Genomic DNA, 21,561 nt, shown 5'->3' with positions numbered 1-21,561 from the left:
TACAAGTCCCATTTGTGGTTTGTGAGATCTACACCTAAGTATGTCATTTTTTCTATGTGTGATTATAATTGGCATTGTATTTTTAACATCAGTCTCCAAGTGTTCAATGCTTGTATACAGAAGTACAACTGATTTTTGCAGGTTTATAGTTTGTGGTAAGTCATTGTTAGAACTGCACACAGGAAGGTTCTCTGTGCTCACATGTGGAAAATCCCCAGATCCAACTGGGCAAGAGCAGTCCCAGGTGGTTTATGTAAGCAAAGCACAACAAAAATCTTGGGACATTGAACCTGGACATTAGGTCTGAATGGTGTGGCTTATTGCTCTATGCGGTAATATAAATTGTGGAGGTGCTCTTGTGACAGATAAAAGGGGGCTCTTTCTGTGGGGGTACCTTGGAACTCACTCAGGTTGCTATCATCACCCCTACTTTGAGTGCTTCCCCACGAGGAACACAACAGGGACCCTGAAGAGATATATCCTCTTGTATGCATGCTTTTCTATGACATTTTCACGTCTTTTAATGCTCAATAAATCTTATCAGTTGGGGGAAAAAAACAAAGATGAACTACTTGTTTCCAGGTTGCTTTCAATCAGAACTTTCACAAATGCAGGACTAAATCTGGAATCCATCCTTCTTTTCTCATCCTTAGGTAGCTCTATTCTTTTGTGAGAACTCCCAATTTAGGGAATCTCTCCTCTTTTTCACCGGAGAGCTTGACAAAATAAAATTTAAAAACCCACTCCTTTAGGTTAACCAAAGAATGGTTGGTTGGGATTATTACATTTTTTAATACATGTAGTTTTCATCCATTTAGTATTATAAACGACATGCGTGAGGGCTGTTACGACTAATAATCAGATCAGTACTCAAAGAATATTTTTGTTAAGGGTTACGTGTCTGGTTTTTATTTAAATTCTTACCTTATTCAGACATGACAACTGCTAAGTGCCGGATACGTTTTTTATCACTCAATTTCTCTCAACTCTGAATGTTAACTTGGTAAGAAAATAAAACATAAAATTGGCATATTATCTAATAGACTACTTATCACAAAAAAACTAAATACTGCATTAAACAGTACAAATTTGACAGCTAACCATTTCTAACTCCAAAATTGCAGACACCGATAATTTCTAAGTATTTCTTTCTAACACTGACTTCTAATAAAAAATACAGGATATCCATGAAGTCTTAAGTCAGATTTCTTTTAAAAAATACATTGGTAATGTCCTTCAAAAATTTGATTTAGATGAGATCTTTGGGATACTAGCATTTTAACATTAAAAATGTTTCAAGTATGTAAAAGACTTCTTAAAGGCTTACTTTTTGTGCATGTAACTTGTACTCTATCCTCCTTGAAATCAAAAGTATGAATTGGTCTTTTCATTAATTCCATGTCCTAAATTCAAAATCCTCATAACAAATACACTGTATATTGCATTTTAGATCATCAGAACTGATTCTCATAGCACTGAATACAAAATATTCTTCCATGATACTTCAACAATACACATTTTAGATTTGTAAAAAGTGAATTAAAGACTGACAACTTAAGAAAACTCTGCCATAACATTGCAAACCCTCAAATACTGGAACTAATGACATACAACATTGAGTATTAGATAAAACATGACCATTACGTGGATAGTTTAGGAAAATGTTCACGGTTTGCATGGAATTTTATTCTTTCCAACAAATTACCTTTTTATTCATTTATTTATTTAAAGATTGGCACCTGGGCTAACACCTGTTGCCAATATATTTTTTTCCCCCAAAGCCCCCCCGTACATAGTTGTATATTCTAGTTGCAGGTCATTCTGGTTGCGCTATATGTGACGACGCCTCAGCATGGCCTGACGAGTGGAGCTGTGTCTGTGCTCCGGACCCGAACGGGTGAAACCCAGGCTGCCGCAGCAGAGTGCGCAAACTGAACCACTCAGCCACGGGGCCGGCCCAAGTTGTCTTTTTAAAGACGGCCTTTTCTGTTCATAAGAGGAAAATATATGTAAACCACTATCTTCCCTTTTCTATATAACTTTCTTCTTTCATAGTCTATTTACGTGTATAGTCTCCTTTATGAGTTTCAGTAACAAACGTTCATGAACTTCATGGGAAAAACAAACAATATTTTTCTAAAGAAAAGCAGTTTGGAAAGTTGAGATAAAAATACGAGGAGTTTGTTGCTGTTGCCAAAAATTACTAGGTACCTCTTTGTATATTGTTACAGTGTATATGGTATTAAGGGACGGAAATTCCAGTCCTGATTCTGCCATTTATCTTATTTAACAAAGGTAAAGAATACAGACTAGTTATGAGTAGAAAAGTTCTTGAAAATTTATAAAATGCCATAACAAAATCTATAGTTTCAAGGAAAAAATATGCTATGGTATACAAAGCATATTTTGGCAACTATACATTGTGGAAAATATCAATAATAGTTTCACTATTGCATCAGAGCTTAACTACTATATCAGGCATAATCTGGTTCCTGTTATAATATGAATGTAGAATAAATTCAGTTAATTCTAACACATGTGCAAAGAAAACCAAATTTATGCTGCTCTCCAAAGCTAAATTATGGAAAGCACAGAGGTGTTTATACATACCTGTTAAAAGATCAAATTCAAAATGTAGCACAAGTTTTAAAAACAAGTGTACTTGAGGGCCAACCCATGGCCTAGTGATTAAGTTTGGCATGCTCACTTCGGCAGCCCAGGTTCGGTTCCTGGGCACGGCCCTACACCACTTGTCAGTGGCCATGCTGTGGTGGTGACCCACATACAAAACAGAGGAAGACTGGCACAGGTGTTAGCTCAGGGTAATCTTCCTTGGCAAAAAAATAAAACAACTGTACTTTGATCCACTAGTTCTGAGAATATATTTTGAAGAAATAATCAGAGATGTTCAAGGATACAGCATCATTTATATTAAAATAAAAAAATGGAAAGGCTCTGAGTTCCCAAAATGAGGATTGGTTCAATACATTATCATTCATCTACAAACAGTGGGGCTTTAAAAATGGTATAAATCTGGCAACCATAAATGAAAAAAGACTACAAAACAGTATACATTATATAACTCCATTTAAAAATGTCTTGTGATCATTTACAGAAGATGGGCTACCATCCTACCTCTTTATTATTTTCGATTTCTAGCCTTTCTACAATAACATATTACATGTGATTTTTTTAAAGGATTAAAAAAGACCAAATTCATTCATACTTTATAGAGAAATTCTTTTCAGGTTAAGTGAAGGCTGACATTCTCAATCTGCAAATATTCCACAGGGGCTGGCAATATATACATAAAATATATAATTCTTTTTAATAATTTTACCAAGTGTGTCATCATTTATTAACCAAAGTCCTCTACTATTTCAAGCAAGAGTCCTCTAATATTTCACAACTGGATCTCTTTAACTAGCTCTTTATTAAGACTCAGGAACTTTGAGGTGATAATGTATTTTCTCGTAGAAGCAGTGTCACAAGTGGAAGACAAGTTAATACCAAACTTATTTAACCCACATTATAGATGATAGAAGGTAAATTTGTGATGAAAAACAAAAGACGAAATACTGCAATATTATCATTCAATAAAATTAAATATGAAATGAACATGCTGAATGCTGGAAAAGCAAGTCAAATTAGATCAGGAGAAGAACTGTTCAGACGAAAACTGAAAATCAGGGAGGGCAGTTCTGAAAATTTTCAATGGCTCTGGAGGTTAACAGTATAAGCACTTTACATCTAATTTCACTTCGGAATCTACAGCTGTCTTTGTCTGATATCACAATAGTATTTCTATACTCATCACTCATGATAAGGAGAAACTTTTTATTCCCAAAATGGAATAATGAGAAAATTTCCAGCAGTAAAGAGCCAGGAATTAGGAAGAAGGAGGGTATGGCAGATTTGTATATATAGGAGAAAAGGAGTCATTAGGCCAATAACATATTGGTACCAAAGGTAACTTAGAACAATTTAAAGTGAGAATGGAGGGTAAAGAGGGGAAGAGGCAACACGGAGCCATTTCTTTGTACAAACATTTTCAGAATTCTCAATTGTGCAATGCCTGAGGGCTGCAAATTTTTCTTTCTATTCTATATTAATATAATTGACAAAATGCAAGACAATTTTAAAAAGTTAACAACTGCTTTTAGTAAGACTACTTTATTTAAAAAATTTTTCCAAAATATAAAAATAATAAACATTATGGATATTTAACAAACAAAACAACATAATTCAACTATAAATAATAAAAATGTTGACAACTCCACATAAACATGTAATACTATAAACATTCTAAGCATACAAGAGTAGTTTTCTAGTTCAAGTTTTACCTTTTTCAGTTCAAGTTTTATTATCACTTTTAAAAAGAAACAAAAAAGCTGCTACAGCTTAACCAATTACTTTCGCTCCACTCAAAGAGCAGGGAATTTTTTTTCCCCATGCCAACACACATTCGTGAAATGGGATACTTATGGGCACAGGTATTAAAAACTGGAACAATCCAGTCTCCAGACAAGAAAAGACTCCTTTGGTGCTTTTAGGTTCAACAATCCACAGAAACTGAGTTAAACTAAACCACTTCTTAAAGGAAATCTTGTGCCAGACAACATGTTCTGAAGTAACATCACACCCAAAGCAGGTTCAGGATTCCAAGAATCAAAAGTAAACATCTATGAATGCTTTGCTGATACTTAAAAATTGTATCTTAAGAACATTCACTAAGGTGCTGGAATGAAGACTTGTAGATGTGGAAAACAATCTACACATCAACGCAAAACTTGTAAATCATACGTCTCTTTGCAACTCATCAAATGTTCTATAAATATTTAAGAATTACGCTGCCTCTTGTTGAGTAAAAGACAGATGGGAATTTAAAGCAGAGCAGGACAACACCATATTTTAGGACTAGAAAAGTTTTCCATTTGAAATATGGGAAAACTGAGCCATGCTGAATGCATCATTTTTTCACTCTAGCCAGATTAAACACCGTTCCTCTTATCAAAAGAGCCAACGACAAAATGAAGAAACTATTTTCTTTTTAGGAAGCTGGGCATAAATGAGTATACTGTCATTCTGCTTCATATCTTTGAATTATGGGGTGTTTCTATTGGGCTGGGATCTTTACCTGACTTACCACAGACCACTTTTACAATTATGCTGCTAGATTAGAATAAGTCACAAGCAATCACAGATTGAAGCCTAGCAAAGTCTAGATAACAGGTTCAAAAATGATATTGAAAGGTTTTGTAGCACCAATGACTTTTTTCCTAAGACACTTGAGGGGCTGCATCACTTTAAAGTATTTTTCATCTTGTAAACAAGACCAAAAATATTCAGTTGATCTGTATTTTGAGCATAAATATTTATAAACTCTATTTAAAAAAAAACAAATATAGCATGACCAGAGCAGCTAATAGTGTAAAATCTAAGTATATTGAAAAATATAAAGATATATAAAAGGCTTCCATAATGCAATCATGCAGAGGTAAACTGCTTCATTCAATTACACAAAAGTGATTCTGTACAGTTATCTATACATAGCTCCATGAGAATCCTATTCAGGAAAATGAAATAATGAAAATCCTTATCTTTAATTAATCAACATGTCGGAATTCAGACATGTAACTGACCTGCCGGATCTCACTGGAATTTCCAAAAGCTGCAATGATCTTAATGAAAACGAAATCATCTCAACTTCTGATTCCCAATGGCACGTTCAATTTGGTTTTGCTTTATTTTGTTTTTAATTTAGAAGCAAGGGGGGAAAAAAGGAAGATGACAAAATAAAATAGAATATGGCGGTATGTGGTCCACATCCACTAACCAACCAAAACTATGAACAGCAAGTACGGTCTCTTAGACAATGTTCTTTAGGTTTCTAACCTAGCAGGTAAACCACTATTAGATGGGCAGAGAATCTTTCCTTGAAAAGGAAAAAAATACTAACTAATCTGGAAAATATTTACGAACTCCCTGCGGCTATATGCTAGGTTTGCAAGTTTAATTTTAAAAATGCCTTGTAGGCTACTAGGTCATAATTATGTTACAAGATCTTCCAAAATATGTGCTTTTCCTTTAAACCAAGCCTAACTTTAACCATGCTGTCTCCAACTAATGTGGATCAAAACAGATAACTTACATTATGAATGATGTGTTCATTCTTTTTATTTTTCATGAAGACAAATGCAATGTGTACTCAGAAAGAAAAGTGTTTGCAGAATACTCAACTTTGCACAAAAAAGTGAAAATAGCATGGCTGAATGAAACTAAAAAGAAAAAACAAAGGTGAATAGAATCACATATAATTTGGACTTTCCTAATAAAGTTGCCACGAAGTATAACTTCCAACTTCTCAAATGCCTCATGAGAATCTAAGAAGGAATACTCAGAAATTAATTTTCTGAAAAAATTTTTTATAGTGCCCATTATAAAAAGGGTATTTTGGGTGAATATTTAGGATAAGATTTAATAACTCTTTATAAGTAATTCTAAGCCATATTGCTTTTAAATAAATAATATGGACATACACCAACCTATGACAGGAAAACTAGTCTTTAACAATGTTAGACACACAACACTATTTTCCCTTGCTTTTAAGATTGTCTTTGATGTCTTGATTGCAAGTTAGGAAAATATGAAAAACTGTAAATCAGATATTTAATAAATATTTCTCAATATTTATAATCCACAGATCATCCTGTACTACTTGAAAAGAAAGAAAATTATTCTCCTTGTGGGCTTTGAAGAGCTAAGAATTAAAAAAAAAATTCTTTCGGGTAAGTTGCCTTGGCAACGATTTCTAAATAACTATATTTAGAAGAAATAGGCAAGTTATACAGTGTGTAAAAAGTATTTTACCATCTGTTCAAAATTATTTTAAGTGACTATTCTAACCCAAGAAATGTATCCTAAAACCCAGAAAAATTATAACCAAACCCATGCTTAATTTTTAATCATTTTTTCACTCTAAATTGTTTATTCTAACGAACATAGTATCATGGCTTTATAGATTTCCTAGACACAATTCTCAACTTGGCTGAGACTGAACTTATCTCATTTTAAGAAACCAAGAGGTCCTTTTCCTGCTTATGGTATTTAAAAAATAACGGCTATAAAGTAAGGAGAGAAAAACACTTAAGAATAAGACCAGACAAAGCACACACTCAGATATACTTCAGGACTCAGATGTACCCTTAGAGAACTGCAAAGATAAAATGCTAATTATAGTACATGTAAACATCTATTCAAATTGATAAAGGGCAAACATAAAATGATAGGATGATGTTATTATAACAGTCGTCTCTGGACAGGAACAGGTCTTGCTGTTGTAGTCACAAAGCTAAATTCAGGCAATGATGATCTCTCTCTGCTGGAAAAAGAGAAGACTATTAAAAAACACTTTGAAAATAGTAAATAAATCTAAAAATTGAATCACATCATAAATTCATCTCCAAGTTTTCTAAACATTAAAATCTATTTAAAAAAGGAATCACAAAGTTGCAAATTTCACAAAATATCAGCTTCGAGTTAAAGTGATTTTAACAGAACCTCTCTGCGTTACGCTACCTTAAAACATTAAGTTGCAAAGATCAGAACTCTACAACTTGGCTGTGATCTAAAATTTTTTGTTAGGAAACCAGATAGTAAATTTTTATAGAGGTGTGACTAGGAAGAGTAATTTTAAGAAATCATGAACAAATTCCAAGATATTGTATACAAAAATAAAAAAAGAATTTTCTTAAGTTTCCCAAAAATTTCAAAGTAATTGTGAGATACATCTAATTTCCTTAAACTCCATACGATAATCATTTCACTCTTTAATCACACTATATGACGGAAAATTCTATACTAAGCACAATGATTAACAACAGAAATAAAAAGAACACATCAAAATGAGACAGTGCTTAGTATACAAAGGAAGACTGACTTTGGATGATGGGAAGATGAGTGGATGGATGAAATAAAGTAACAGGGAAGTAGGGATTAGGAAGGAGCAAGTATAATAAATTGATATAAAAAAGTAAAATAAAAATTCTTCCATTTACACTAAGTAATGAGTACATAATACTGATAAACTGAAAGAAAGTTATCTACCAAATTAGGAATTTTCCTACTAAACAAGTATGATGTTTTCATTAGAAATTACTGAGCATGGCAGTCATGTTCACCAAGATTTCTTTCTTAGGATTTTTAGGTAGCTACTTTAGAAGATTATCTGCTGTCATATGATAGGTAAATAATGATTAGAGAGAAAAAAAACTACTCTTCTCTAAAAGCCTGTATACATACCTTAGAGCAACTAGCCAGTTCAAGAAGTTAACAAGAACAAGGTAGTTCCTGAGATCTGGGAAAAGGAAATTTTCTTTCTGCCTTACAAATATTGTACAATGATGATTTAATTTCCACTTTTAATTTACAGGGTTTTAGAAGATTAAGAAAAGCTCTGAGAAAAAGACCAAAAAGCGAACTAACTTAATTAGGCAGAATTTCAAGCAGGATATTTTTGCTTTAAAAGGCTAAAAGACTTTTGAACGGGAAGAAAAAAAGCTTACAAATATTTATATAAATTCTAGAAGGACTAAAACTTATCTTCTATAATTAGTTCACATTATGGGTAAGGGGACAAAAGAAAGAAAATATAGATTGATAAAGTCTGTATAATATGCTAAAATAGCCATTGATATTTCAACATACCAAACAAGGAACTGTTTGCTTTCTTTTTGTAACCCTTAGAGTCAATAATTAGTGTTCCAAGTAAGATTGGAAATACAATTCCCATAAAACAGTTCTAGTAACAAAAATTTCCTTCAATTAAGCTCAGCCATACTTTCTACAGGTAATCAGCTAAAACAGTGAAGTCTTATCTTTACAGTAAACTACTGATTGATACATTTGATCATATTACAATAAAACAGAGCTATGGAATACTCTCCCATTCCTGCAACATGATTTCATTAAATGCTTGGGCATTGGTTGAACACTAAAATTAATTTTTAAAATGTTACAATTATCCAATAACATTTAAAACAACACTGCTTAAGTAGAGACACAAAATACTGAGTGAAGTATGTCAAATGACAACTCAACCATCCCTTGAGGTAATCCTAATCAATCTTTTAACCAATAATATATAATTTCCCTCAAGTTTTTTCTGTAAGAAGTAGCTACCTACATGGTTCTCAATCCTTTTTTCACTTCCAACTCAGCCCAGATCTGTACTAAGAACTTGTTAGGAGAACTGGAGAATCAAAACTGTTTCAAGTTTTAGGTAGCATATGCTAATAGGAAAGAATTTTAAACTTTGAGTTTAGAAGTGAAAGGAAAAGTTACAAACAGGAAGGGAAAGTGCTAGAGAATGCAGAAGTTAATCCATACTTTATAGGTTGAATGGAATTTGTGCCAGCACAGGCAAGCATTCGGGAACACTATATACAAATTGTACCAAGACACATTATATAAATTATCATAACCAAATCTAAGTTGTTTCCATTGATAAGATGACAGAAACAACAATAGCAGCAACAGGTTGGGAGAATTGGTATAGATATATTAAACTGTTTTAGATCAAACACTAATATAACACCAGGGAAACTATAAATGTGAAAGGGACCTTAAAGATCATCTAGTCCAGTCCCTTTCATTTTACAGACAAGGAAACAGCCCTGTATAAGTTAAGAGACTTGTCTAAGGCCAGAGAATCAGTTACAGAGCTGAAACCAAAAGCTAAATCTCTTAACCCTTGTCTGGCACTCTACACGAGGTCATCTTTAGATATAAAAAAATTAGTGGGATGGGCTAGATTGGTGGCTCTTGGCATTTCTATCCTTACACACTGTCCAAAAAGCTATTTTACTCCTGAAACTGACTACAACATTTAAGACTCCAAAACATTAATGGCTTACTAATTGCTACGGAAATCCCACTAAGACTACGTGTGTATTCCTCTGTCAGTATTTGTAACCCCACTGGTGCAAATAAGTTAACTGTACCAATTGTTTAGAAAAATGGTCCCAATGTCTGAGAAGACCTTCAAGAAAGAATTTCGAAAAATTGATAAGAATTAACAAGGGAGGTAATTGTCACTCCATTTTTGGAGATTTAAATACGCATTCATTCATTAATTCATCCAACAAACATCTGAGTGCCCACTATGAGCCAGGCTTTGTGATAATCACTAGAGATAAAAAGATGAATAAGACATGGTCCCCTTCCTAGAGGAGCTTGTAATCTAGTGGGGAAGACAGACATAAACCAGGTAAATTATATTACAACATAAGTACTGTAACAGAGATATGAACAAAGTGCTGTATTAAAGGAAAGGGTAAAGGTATGAACTGGCTAATGACCAAGAAACCTACTAATTTTGTGCGAGAACTACCACATTTACTGCAAAGACAATCTCATGCTCAATCAATAACTAGGAAGGAGGTAGCAATACAGAGTTTTTAAAAAGAACTTGGCACTGAAATCAGAATGCTTGCATTCAAATCTAGTCCTTCCACTCAGTAGCTGTGACTTTGGGCAAGTCACTCCATCTCTATTAGCCTCAGTTTCCTTATCTGTAAAATGGGAATTAACAACTACTTTGAAGGGATATCTTAAGTTTTAAATGAGAACACATTAAAGTATATATAGAGCATTAGTATTTCTAAACATACTCATTGATTTTAAAAATTCAATAGCAATTAAACACTAAGTAACATTAAGATCATATTAATGATAAAAATATAATTGTAAACCTAATGAATATTGCTAATATTTAATCCCTTACTTCAGGATCAAATCAATCAAAACATACTTGTCTTCTGATTCACTTAAAAGCAACACGGCTTAAAACACTTTAATTTTAGGTTATTAGGGAATTTAAAACTTGGGAAAGTGATGAGCTATTTATGGATTTAAATAAATAATAGGTAATTTCAGTTACATTACAAGGGGAAGTTTACAGTAATTTTTAAAACATCAGGCTAACATTTACTAATCAAATTATAAAGCCAAAAATCAGCAAGGAGATTTAATTGGCCTCTGAAAGATTTTCTTTCTTTATAATACCTGTTTGGTGTAAAGAGAAGAAACGTGAGCCTCTGCCAATTTGGCACCTTTCACGACTACTAAAAAGAAAAGAAAACAAACTTACCTAATGAATCAGAATAGCACATAGTTAACATACAAGAGACTACATAAAAAGATATCACAGATCTAAGTATAGTAAAGAAGTTTTTGAGTAAAGTCACTATTTTGACGAAAGAAATCTGATCTGGAAATTTTAAATATAAACATGTGCACCAACTGTAAGACAAAACATTCCTATGAAACAGTATACCATCAAGAACATGTATACAACTTTAACCCTAAGTGTGGGGGGGAAAAAAAGAAAGGAACAGCACCCACTAGTTACTCCATTGGCAAAAGACTACGGTAGTGGAATTACAGTTTGTGATTGTGAGGACCCCAGTATGGGAACAAAGTGATTTTTTTTAATGCGACTTTTAATATAATCACTATGATCTCAGGACACTTGCAACCAAAATGATGAATTTTAAAAGATAAATATGTAATCTCCCACCCTCTCATTCTACAAGGAATGCATTTATTTCCTGGAAACTGCTGTATCAACTTTCAATGATCACGTTCACTTGTGAGAGAAGTCCACTTAAAAATCACAATATTGCTGCAAATGTCAAAGATTTTTATACAAGTATAGGAAATGCACACTTAAAATATCAGACTGGAACACTTACCAAACAGTGTTTTCCTAAAGTAGTATCTATAGTACATTTCTTTATTCATAAATCTTCAAATGGTCAAGTTTTCTTTCATACATCCAAAATGTAATGTGATGTTTTCTTATTCACCAAATGTTAGCTCTACTTGAAGTCTGGTTCCAAACTAATCAGCCTGCTTTTAAATTTTAAGACATCTGTTGAAAATTTATAGGATCAAACCAAACTGAAGTGGTATAAATTTTAAACATTGGATTGTACATTATTGTAAAGGTACTAGTAACCATTATTATTAAGAATAAGTTAGTGATTATAGCTCCTTTTGTGATAATTGGGGGGAAGAAGGGTAGATCACCATCTGGAATGGTCTATTTATTTTAAAGTTTTTTCTTTTCTTTTTTTTTTTTCTTTTTTCTTTTTTTAAATCAAGGAACATTGTCTTGTTTTTTGTTTTTTTTGTCATTGCTTTTTTTTCTTTTCTTTTCTTTTTAAGAGACCATTCCACTTTATTTTTAACATCTGAATGCATAAGGACTCATATGCAAAGCAGTCATACACCATTATCATTAAAACCCATGTGGTAAAATACATACACAAGTCCAACAAAAGGCTAATACATAGTAAAGCCTAAGCATACTACTATGTAATATGAATACATAACTTGGAGACTTTAGTTAGAGTACTATGTTATCTATTCATTTTTGAAAACATTCATTAAGATTTTAAATGCAAATTCATTCCTTATTTGGAGTAAAACAAAATCCTCTAAGTTATAACAAGTATTGGTCATAAGTTTTCAGACCTATTCATTAAATTACAAAGAACCCAAAGAATTCCGTAATGTTCAGTAGAAGTATGTAATAAAAACATTGCATATGTTTCTAGTGTGATGTCTTTAGCAATCGTTTACTGAAATAAAACGCAAACATCAATCTTTCAAAATACAGGATCAGAAGGTAGTTTTCTTCTCTTTGTCTATTTGTGAAATCCATCTTCATCACATTTTACCAAAAATTGTTTTTACAAATATGTAAAAGTACATTAGATAATACTAATGAAACACAGGTAGAGTTCTAGCATATGCAGATCAATGATCAGTCAAATCATCTTCTCCAAGAACGAGATTCATTGTCCTCTTCTTCTTCATCATCATCTTGAAGTAATGAGTCATCCACCAAAGACTCTTCCTGAAACTTTAGGTTAAAATGCATTTAGGAATTTACCCAAAAAAAAAGAAAAGAAAAAAGGTGACACTTTAAAATACTGATTTCTCTCAATAGAGTCGAATACAAAAGGTACTTCTACAGCTAGAATATTCAAGAAACAAAGAAAAGCACACCTTTAGTCACTCAATCGTTTCTCTATGGTATCTATCCTGTTGCTTGCATCAAACAGGCACTGAAGAAATATCAAAGTCTTTGTACATGCCATTTCTCCTGCCTCTCTTTATCAAATTATGCCGTCTTCTATCCCTACAAACACTGCCCAATACTTTCTAAAACAAATTAAATAAATAAGTCTTCTTTGACTTATCCTAACTCTGAACACTAAATCACCAATAACTTGTATAAAAGTCTATCAAGATTTATATTTCCTTTCTGCTGCATGTAACAAACATTTTCTTTTATAGCATTCCTTTCTTTTCCCCATTTTCTTCATAAAAACTTCTCAGACTGCTTTTCAAACTTTTCAAAATACCTAATACCAGGAGCTCTCCTGCTTTTCTCCCCATTCAATTCAAACTCATGGAAGGACAAAGGTATAATCTAAAATATAAAATGACAAATCATGTACATGAGTTTCAAAATTCACATTTTATTCTTGCATTTGACTATGGAAATGTATAACACCCTTGAACGCTCTTCAAACAAAATGCGCCATTATGAAAATCTAACAAAGGTAAAACACTGAACCATTTAGTTTTGTCACCTTACCTTTATTGCTTAGCTTCCTCAAACTTTTTCCTACAGCCTTATTTCATGATTAAACAAAATAGAATTGCTTATCTTTAAGTTTTTAGTTTCAAAGGGCTCTTCCACTTCCCTGTTCCTCATGCTCACCCCTCTCAGCCATCAGACTAACTGCTGTTACCCAAGAAAAACGTATTCTTCCACACTTGTCCCTCTGCCTAAAATGCCTCTCTCAACTCTATTCCTATCCCAGCTCTTGGTTATGGAAAGCTTTTTTATCACTTAGGCTTCAGCTCCACCGTTACCATCTCCTTCAAGATTCTTCTGGACAGAAACAATCACTTCTTCCTCTGGGTTCCCACAACATATTGTTCAAATCTTTATTCAGCATATCAGTCTGCCTTTTATTTTAGTTTCTTAAGTGTCTGTCACTACCCCCCTTTCCAGATTATAAGCTCCTTGATAATAGGGACCGTGTCTTATTCATTTTTATGCCTATCACAGTATCTATCATGTAGCAGGCATTCACTCTAATAGACTAAAACAGTATGAATTAAAATAAAGGAAACCTGAAATGTTAATAAAGCAATTGAGTAGAATATATACTCTGAAACTTAAAATATTACAAAGATTTCCTGTGGATAAAAATCTAATGAATAATTATTGTCTTCCAAGAGTAAATGAAAACTGAGTATATATATGATTTTCATATATTCTTTTTGGATTAGCAATCCACAGTTCTCATTAACCCAGAAAATTTAAAGTTGTTTGCATTTATCTGATATCCCCTGCCTGGAATATGGCTCAGGAATAAAAGTTTTACATTAAAATCACAGCCATAAAATCACATTTTATATAAAAAAGTGAACAAAAACAAATAAAAAAAAAACAAACATACTTCCTCTTCATCAGGTTCAACTTCTTCTGTTTCAACAGCTGAAATATTAGTTATTGGTTTATTCCATGCCAGTTTTAGATCCTGCCCTTTGAAACGAGCTCCATGAACTGCAGCCTAAAACAATTAAGAACATTAAAATACAGAACATTAATAATTTCTGAAGAAAAAAATGAAATGCTATTGTACCTAATATTTAAATTAAACTATAAACACAAGTGAAGACAGTTTATTCATTTGCTTTGTGGATATTTACTTCTCTACTTATTATTATTGCTATGATTTATAATTTACTTTTCATGGTTATTTACTTTTAAAATCAGCCTAGTGATTGGAAAATCCTTTAAAAAGAAAACAAGAACAATTTGTCATAATTAAATAAAGCTATTTCACTACTGAAGAATTTACTACTGAAGAAGAATTGTGTCTATACATTTACAAAACAATGATAATTGCTATTCAAGGCAACAATCCCAAAGCACTTCAAGATCCTGGCTGGAGATTCTGAATCAAACTCTAAATTAGTAAATTAGGATCAATAGGCTAAATGCATTTTATCCATTTTAATTCCTGTTAATTTACAATTGGCATATATAGTAACTATGGACTAGAAACCTTTGAAAAACGTAAGAATAATTTTGCATGTGCAAAGTATACACGCAAATTACATCAAATAACAAATAACCATAAAATGTTTGACTGATCTATCACTATTACAAAATATAAATATGACAATGAAGGAAATAAACCCCAAACTCTTCTACGAAAACTAAAGTACTCCCTACAAATCTTTCAGAATGGCATATGATAAAATACACTTAGTAAATAGTCAAATCTAAGTACTTGCTACATTAAGTGGCTGGTTTGGAAATAGTGCATTCAAATTAAAGTAACATGAACTGATGTAAATCAGTGTTAGCAATATACCAAAATAACTCATAGTCACAAAAGACTTATAGCACAATCTCAAAGTGCAGCATAATGTGAAATGTAGAAACAATTACATGTTCAACGACATCTGACCATGAGTTGTGAGATATTAAAGTCGCCAGGTATAAATTTTAAATCTGCACATAAAAACTTTTGATAAATTTATTATGCCTATTAAAATGCAGCTCAGGAGTTTTTAGTACATGGCCTCATCACAATGTCACATAACTAAATTTTTTAAGTACTTATAGATGATATTTAAGTTCAGAAACAACTTGTAATTTTTTTAAGCTATAACTGTTACATAAAAATACATTACTGGAAGGAATTTCAATTCTCATACAAGATGTCTACTCATAAAACCCATCTTTTCATTCAGCTACAAAAGGCAAAAAATGTTACTGACATTTTCTGTAAGTTCATGACAAAATTTCTGATGACTTAATTTTGTAAATCTCTACATTCAACACACACTTACTCAAATTTATAAGGTGAGTCCAAAACTCTCTAAAGTTTCCATTTTAAAATTTTTTACAGGATGATTTTCAAAGCAGGTATATTTAACTTTTTATTAACCTTGCTCCATCAGAAACTTTTCACTTTTTTTTTTTTGGTGAGGAAGATTGGCGCTAACATCTGTGCCAATCTTCCTCTATTTTGCAGGATGCTGCCACAGTATGGCTTGATGAGAGATGCTAGGTCTGCGCCTGGGATTCGAACCTGTGAACCCCAGGTGAACCCACCGAAGCAGAGCACACAAACTTAACCACTACGCAACCGGGTTGGCCCCTGGCTGTGTAAATTTTTGAAATAACTGTGTTCTTGCTTTTTGAAGATGCAAATTTATTTCAGGTAATTTGCAACATAAAATCTTTAAATGCTAAAAAAATTCTTCTGCAACCTAGTCATTTAAGAATTCAAAAATTTCAGGTCACATAATGTAAAAAATCATAATCCATGATTATCCCATCCCTTAGTGATAACCACTAATCTATGAAGAGTTAGGGAAAAAGTCCTACAAATATTTTCCTATGCACATATCTAAAAGGTTTGAGTATACACATATATATGACACATATATGGGAACATACTTTACTGATTTTACAACTTCCTTCTTATATAAATAACCTAATTTTTTCATAGATTCCTCCCATATCCATTCCAAGAGATTTGTCACTTTCCTTGAATGGCTACATATATTATATATTTAGCATATTTAAACCAATTTCTTGAATGGTGTTTTGTCATATTTATTTGGCAAAATATTTTCTCAACTGGATTTTGATTTTATGATGCATGTTTTTATTGGAGGGGAAGGAGTCACTGCTGTTCTTCTGTTTTTCCCAGAAAGAAGTTGTAAATTTTCATGTGCTGGAATGTATCAATGTTTATCTTTATGACTTCTAGATACTGTGCTAGGCCTTAAAAAGCCCTCTCTGCACTAAGACTCTTTTCAGAAATCCTCTAGCTTTTTACTGGTCTCATATATTAAAAAAAGAAAAAACTTTTATCCAAGTTGAATTTATTTTGATATAAAAAATAAACACATAATGCCTTATTTTTCCCAAATAGCTAGTTAGTTGTCCTAACATCATCTACTGAATAATCTGTTTTATTCCCTGATTTAAATAAAACATCTCCTTTGTAATCCACTAAAATCCTCATATATACTGAAGTCTACTTCTGGACTCTAGTTTGTTCTATTATCTGTCTACTCCATACCATTACTACATTAATTCTTTATTTCATAATGAGTTCAATATGATTCCTCATCCTTTTCAGAATATTCTTGGTTATTCTAATGTTATTTTCTCCTTGCAACCTTTGGGATCTTTTGGCCAAGTCCAGTATCATACTGTCTTAATTACTGTTGTTCAATAATATGAATCAGACCAGTGCTTTTTGTAACAGTGTACTATGGCAAATGAATTTCATAACTAATTCTAAAACTTTAATAAAAAATATCATGTTTAAATGTATTCTACAGGATGCCTATTTGAGCAAACTGGTAGTGGTCATGAAGGAGGAAATGGGGCTAAATGTAAAAATACACAAAATAAGAAAGTAAAGTGAGGGAAATAAGCTCAGATGGAGATTAAATTTGCTCATCTCAATGCAAATAAAGTTGATAATCTAGATGAGAAACTACCAAAAGTACCAAACTAAAGCCAGAAGAGAAAAAAAAAACTAAACAAATCATTTCTACAGAAAAGAAAAAGGTTTTTAAAAGATACATGATCTAAAAATCTGTTGAACCTACAAGCTTCACAGAACTTTTAAGAAACATGTATCTTCAAATCTCCAATGAGTTAAAATAACTCAGAGTACAAAGAAAGGTGGAAACTTTTCAATTACTTCTTATAAAGCTAGGTAATATTGATACGTGATGAAAATAATATTCCCCCCAAACCTACAAACCAATCTTACTTTTGAAAATTGAATTAAAAGTCAAAACAAACAAAAATAAAAAATTTTTAAAAAGACTTCAGTGATTTATCAAAGAAAAGTACAAACAAATGAGATTTACACCTGAAGTGAACGATTAGTTCAATATTGGTAAACCATATAAATAGATGAAAGGGGAAAAAACATCACCCCTCTTCTTTCTATAAATATATAAAAGACATGACAAAATCCATTTATGATCAAAAATCTCTACAGCCTTTAATAGAACAAGAATTGTTTGTATTCTACTTTAACCTAAAAAGCCAGTATCATACATAATACTAAAAATACTAGAAGTGTTTTCACTGATTTATCATTTTCACTCATTTCATGAGTAAGAGACTATTGCTACTAATGTTATTTAACATTTTCCAAAGGTACTGGAATTAAACAACAGAAAGTAATAAGTGTATAAATGTGAAAGATGAAGGTAAAACTACTACTACTTAGTGATATGATTGAATGAATGAATACCCAGAAAACTCAGAAGAACAAAATTTAAAATTATCAAGAGATAACTTGGTAAGATGGGAGTTACATATTTAATAAAAACAGATGAATAGTTTCTCTACATACAATCACTAGAAAACATAACAGAAGAAAAGACATCATTTAAAATAGCTGTGAAAGATAAATTATCAGGGGAAAATTAATAAGCAATATATATTATCTATATAAAGAAAACCTTAAAATGTTCTTTGAGAATAAAAAAAGACTGAGGAACTTGAAATACAATGTTCTAAAGAAAGATTTAGTATTATTAAGATGTTAATTCTTCCATAAACTATTCTATCTTTTTAGAACCAGACACACTTATTCTAAAGTTTACGTAAAAGATGAACATATAAAACCTACCAAAATGATTCTATAAATGAATAATTTGGCTTGAAGGGGAATCCAAACAACAGCCCTGACAAACCATTAAAATATATTATAAGTTAGTTTAATTAAAACAGTGAAGAAGAGGCACACGAAAAGAAAACTATCAATGTAAGACAACAGAGTCCAGAACACACCCAAATAAACATATGAAAAATTTTTATATACTAAGGATATGTCACATAAGTTTGGAAAATTAGCTTTACTCAATAAAACCAAGCAGGCTCCCTATTCCACTCCTTACCCCAAATAAATTTTATATGAATTAAAAAAAAAAGTAAATGTAAAATCTAAAAAATAAAAAAGGGAAAAATAAAACTATTAAAGCACTAGGGAAAATGTTTATCATCTTTGGTGAAAGCCTTTTGAACTACAGAAAAAAATTAACTGGAAAATACAGTATTATTGCACAGCAAAATATAGCACAAATGAAAATCCATAAAAATGTTTATAACTTACAAGCTGATTTTCTAATATAGAAAGAGCACCTATAATTTGTTCAAAAAGAATCAGGAGAATAGACAACTCAGCAAAATAATAGGCAAATGACATTACCAGCCGACAGAAATAGAAATAAACAACATTTAAACACGTGAAAATCACTCAACTTCAGTCATGAGAAAAAAGGGAATAAAACTGAAATGAGTTATTTTACAAAGATAAAACTGTTATCTCACTGCGGCTTACATATCCATGGATTTTTTTTAATAAGAAAACTGGTAAAACCACTACGTAGACAGTACACATTATGGCAGGAGTGTGGGGAAAAGGCACTCTCAATACATCTTTGATGAGCAAGCAAATGCAGTAGAACCTGTATGGAGAGCAATTTTAGAACTATTCATCAAAAATTTAAATGCACATATCCTTTCACCCAGCAATAAGATATAAAGAATATATCCTATAGACATATTAATATACATACATGGAGAAATATGCACCAAAAATATTCACTGCCACACAGTAAAAAATAAAAAGAATTTAAAGTTCAGTACGGTTGATTACATTTGGCACATCCATATAATGGAATACCTTATGCGATAATGACAGAATAAGGCAACTCGTGATATGAAATGATCTGCAGGATAGACTGTTAATGTGGAAAAGACAAGGAGAAGAATATTGCACATATGCCACCATTTGTGTGAGGAAAAAAGTTACTGATGTATTCTTGCAGATTCATAGTGTGAGTCTGAAAATATAAACAAACCAAAACACCCACCTAAAAATTTCTGGGCAGGGAACTTGAAAACCAAGAATGAGGATGAGAAGAAGATTTAGTTCTTACTTCACAATCTTTGGAGTTCTTATATCATGAATATGTATTGTCTATTCAAAAAATAATTTAAAAAATAAAATTTATGGCTATTTTTTAAAGCAGTTAAAAAACACTCAAATGTGTAAACCAGCAACTTTTAACACAATGGACATTAACAATAAATTAATGTGTGTTGCCAGTTCAATAATTTTTGTATACCTGCACCATCCTTAATTTACTGAAGCATATTTTGAAATTACAAAGAGACTGTTAAAAAAAAGTTATACTTTACAATTCCTTATCTAGGTAAATGGAGATTTTCTTATTACCATATAAAGACAACTACAACTGCAACAATAAATCAGACAAACTAGACGATGAATTGTCATCTAAAAATTCCTTCCCAAATAAAAATGTTTATATTCATTAAAACTGTCTCAATAGCCACAAATATTGATTTTGTGCTAAGTATATGCTATACATACCTGATGTAATATACCATAAGAATAAGATAACTTATAAAATATTAAACTTTTTTTCCCAGCAATTATATTATTTGTAGTAAAGGTGATTTTATTATTCTCAGACTTATATAGAGAACACACATAATTATGTTGGTGTCAGTGAAAAAGGTGAGCTTTAAACATGAAAAAAAGGAAATAGAGATATTAAGACTCATGAGGTTATGCAGAAATCATATAATCCAGAATTAACTTGCAAGTATCAGTATGAGTTCTGAATTTATCTTTTTCTTTCTACATACCTACCTACCTCTTTCTCTCTTTATGTGTGTATGTATAAAAACCCTATAGACCAGAATCAAATGGAAAATATCAGTATAACCTTTGAACTTATTTTCCTTATATATGTGTATATATATGAATACACGTGTGTATATACGTACGTGTGCAAATATACGCCTATTTTTTTCACTCCCAGTTCTGACCACTGAAAAGTTTTAGTGACAGTAACATTCAGTAGCACCGAGCACTTCTAGTACTCAGATTGTGGTGTCTAAATATCTTTGCCCAGTAAGAAGAATCAGAGCTCCCTAGAGAAATAGCAAATGCCAGCTCTGGAAGATAAAATGTATAAGATGAATCTAGAATACCTTTTCCTATGAGAAAGCAAAGAAACTTTCATAGCCCACTAGAGTCCTGTTAAAAGGACTGAAGAACAAACCTGTATACTAGCCACTAGCCAAAGCTGGGACAATACATCAATAACTGAGAATAACGGAGTACTACCCACGAAATGTTTCAATCTATGAATTTGTGATACCAGTCAAGCTATCTCAAAGTACGAACCTTATCTAGATCTTTAAAGTGAGCAAAAAATTTATAAGAAAGTCAGGGAAATGTAAACTCGGACTAGCTATTTGATAATATTTAGGAAATATCAATCATCTTTAGGTGTGATACAGTATTACATTTTACTTTTTTAAGGTTCTAACACTGAGTGAGAGACACACACTGAAATGTCTACAGACGAAATGATACGATGACTGGG

The 21,561-nt window shown here is 31.9% G+C and overlaps 1 protein-coding gene across 16 annotated transcripts in view; it reads right to left on the bottom strand.

The window, feature by feature from the left end:
- Window positions 1-7,112: 7,112 nt before the first annotated feature.
- The window catches only part of RBM26 (RNA binding motif protein 26), an 84,591-nt gene continuing 70,142 nt past the window's right edge, over window positions 7,113-21,561 (bottom strand). For 10 of the 16 annotated variants that reach the window (XM_046664285.1, XM_046664298.1, XM_046664290.1 and 7 more), the window contains 4 exons: window positions 14,544-14,657; window positions 11,754-12,928; window positions 11,065-11,123; window positions 7,113-7,381 (listed from right to left, as the gene is read on the bottom strand). In XM_046664285.1, the coding sequence (XP_046520241.1) occupies window positions 12,839-12,928; window positions 14,544-14,657 (204 nt within the window). In that variant the 3' untranslated portion in view covers window positions 7,113-7,381; window positions 11,065-11,123; window positions 11,754-12,838. Of the gene's footprint in view, window positions 7,382-11,064; window positions 12,929-14,543; window positions 14,658-21,561 lie in introns of all 16 variants that reach the window. The other 6 variants (XM_046664288.1, XM_046664286.1, XM_046664289.1 and 3 more) reach the window with 6 other exon arrangements.

This window comes from Equus quagga, chromosome 6 (assembly GCF_021613505.1).
Source record: "Equus quagga isolate Etosha38 chromosome 6, UCLA_HA_Equagga_1.0, whole genome shotgun sequence".
Classification (NCBI taxonomy): Eukaryota; Metazoa; Chordata; class Mammalia; order Perissodactyla; family Equidae; genus Equus; species Equus quagga.
The sequence above is the reverse complement of the archived record's forward strand: the minus strand, read 5'-3'. Positions and strand labels throughout refer to the sequence as shown.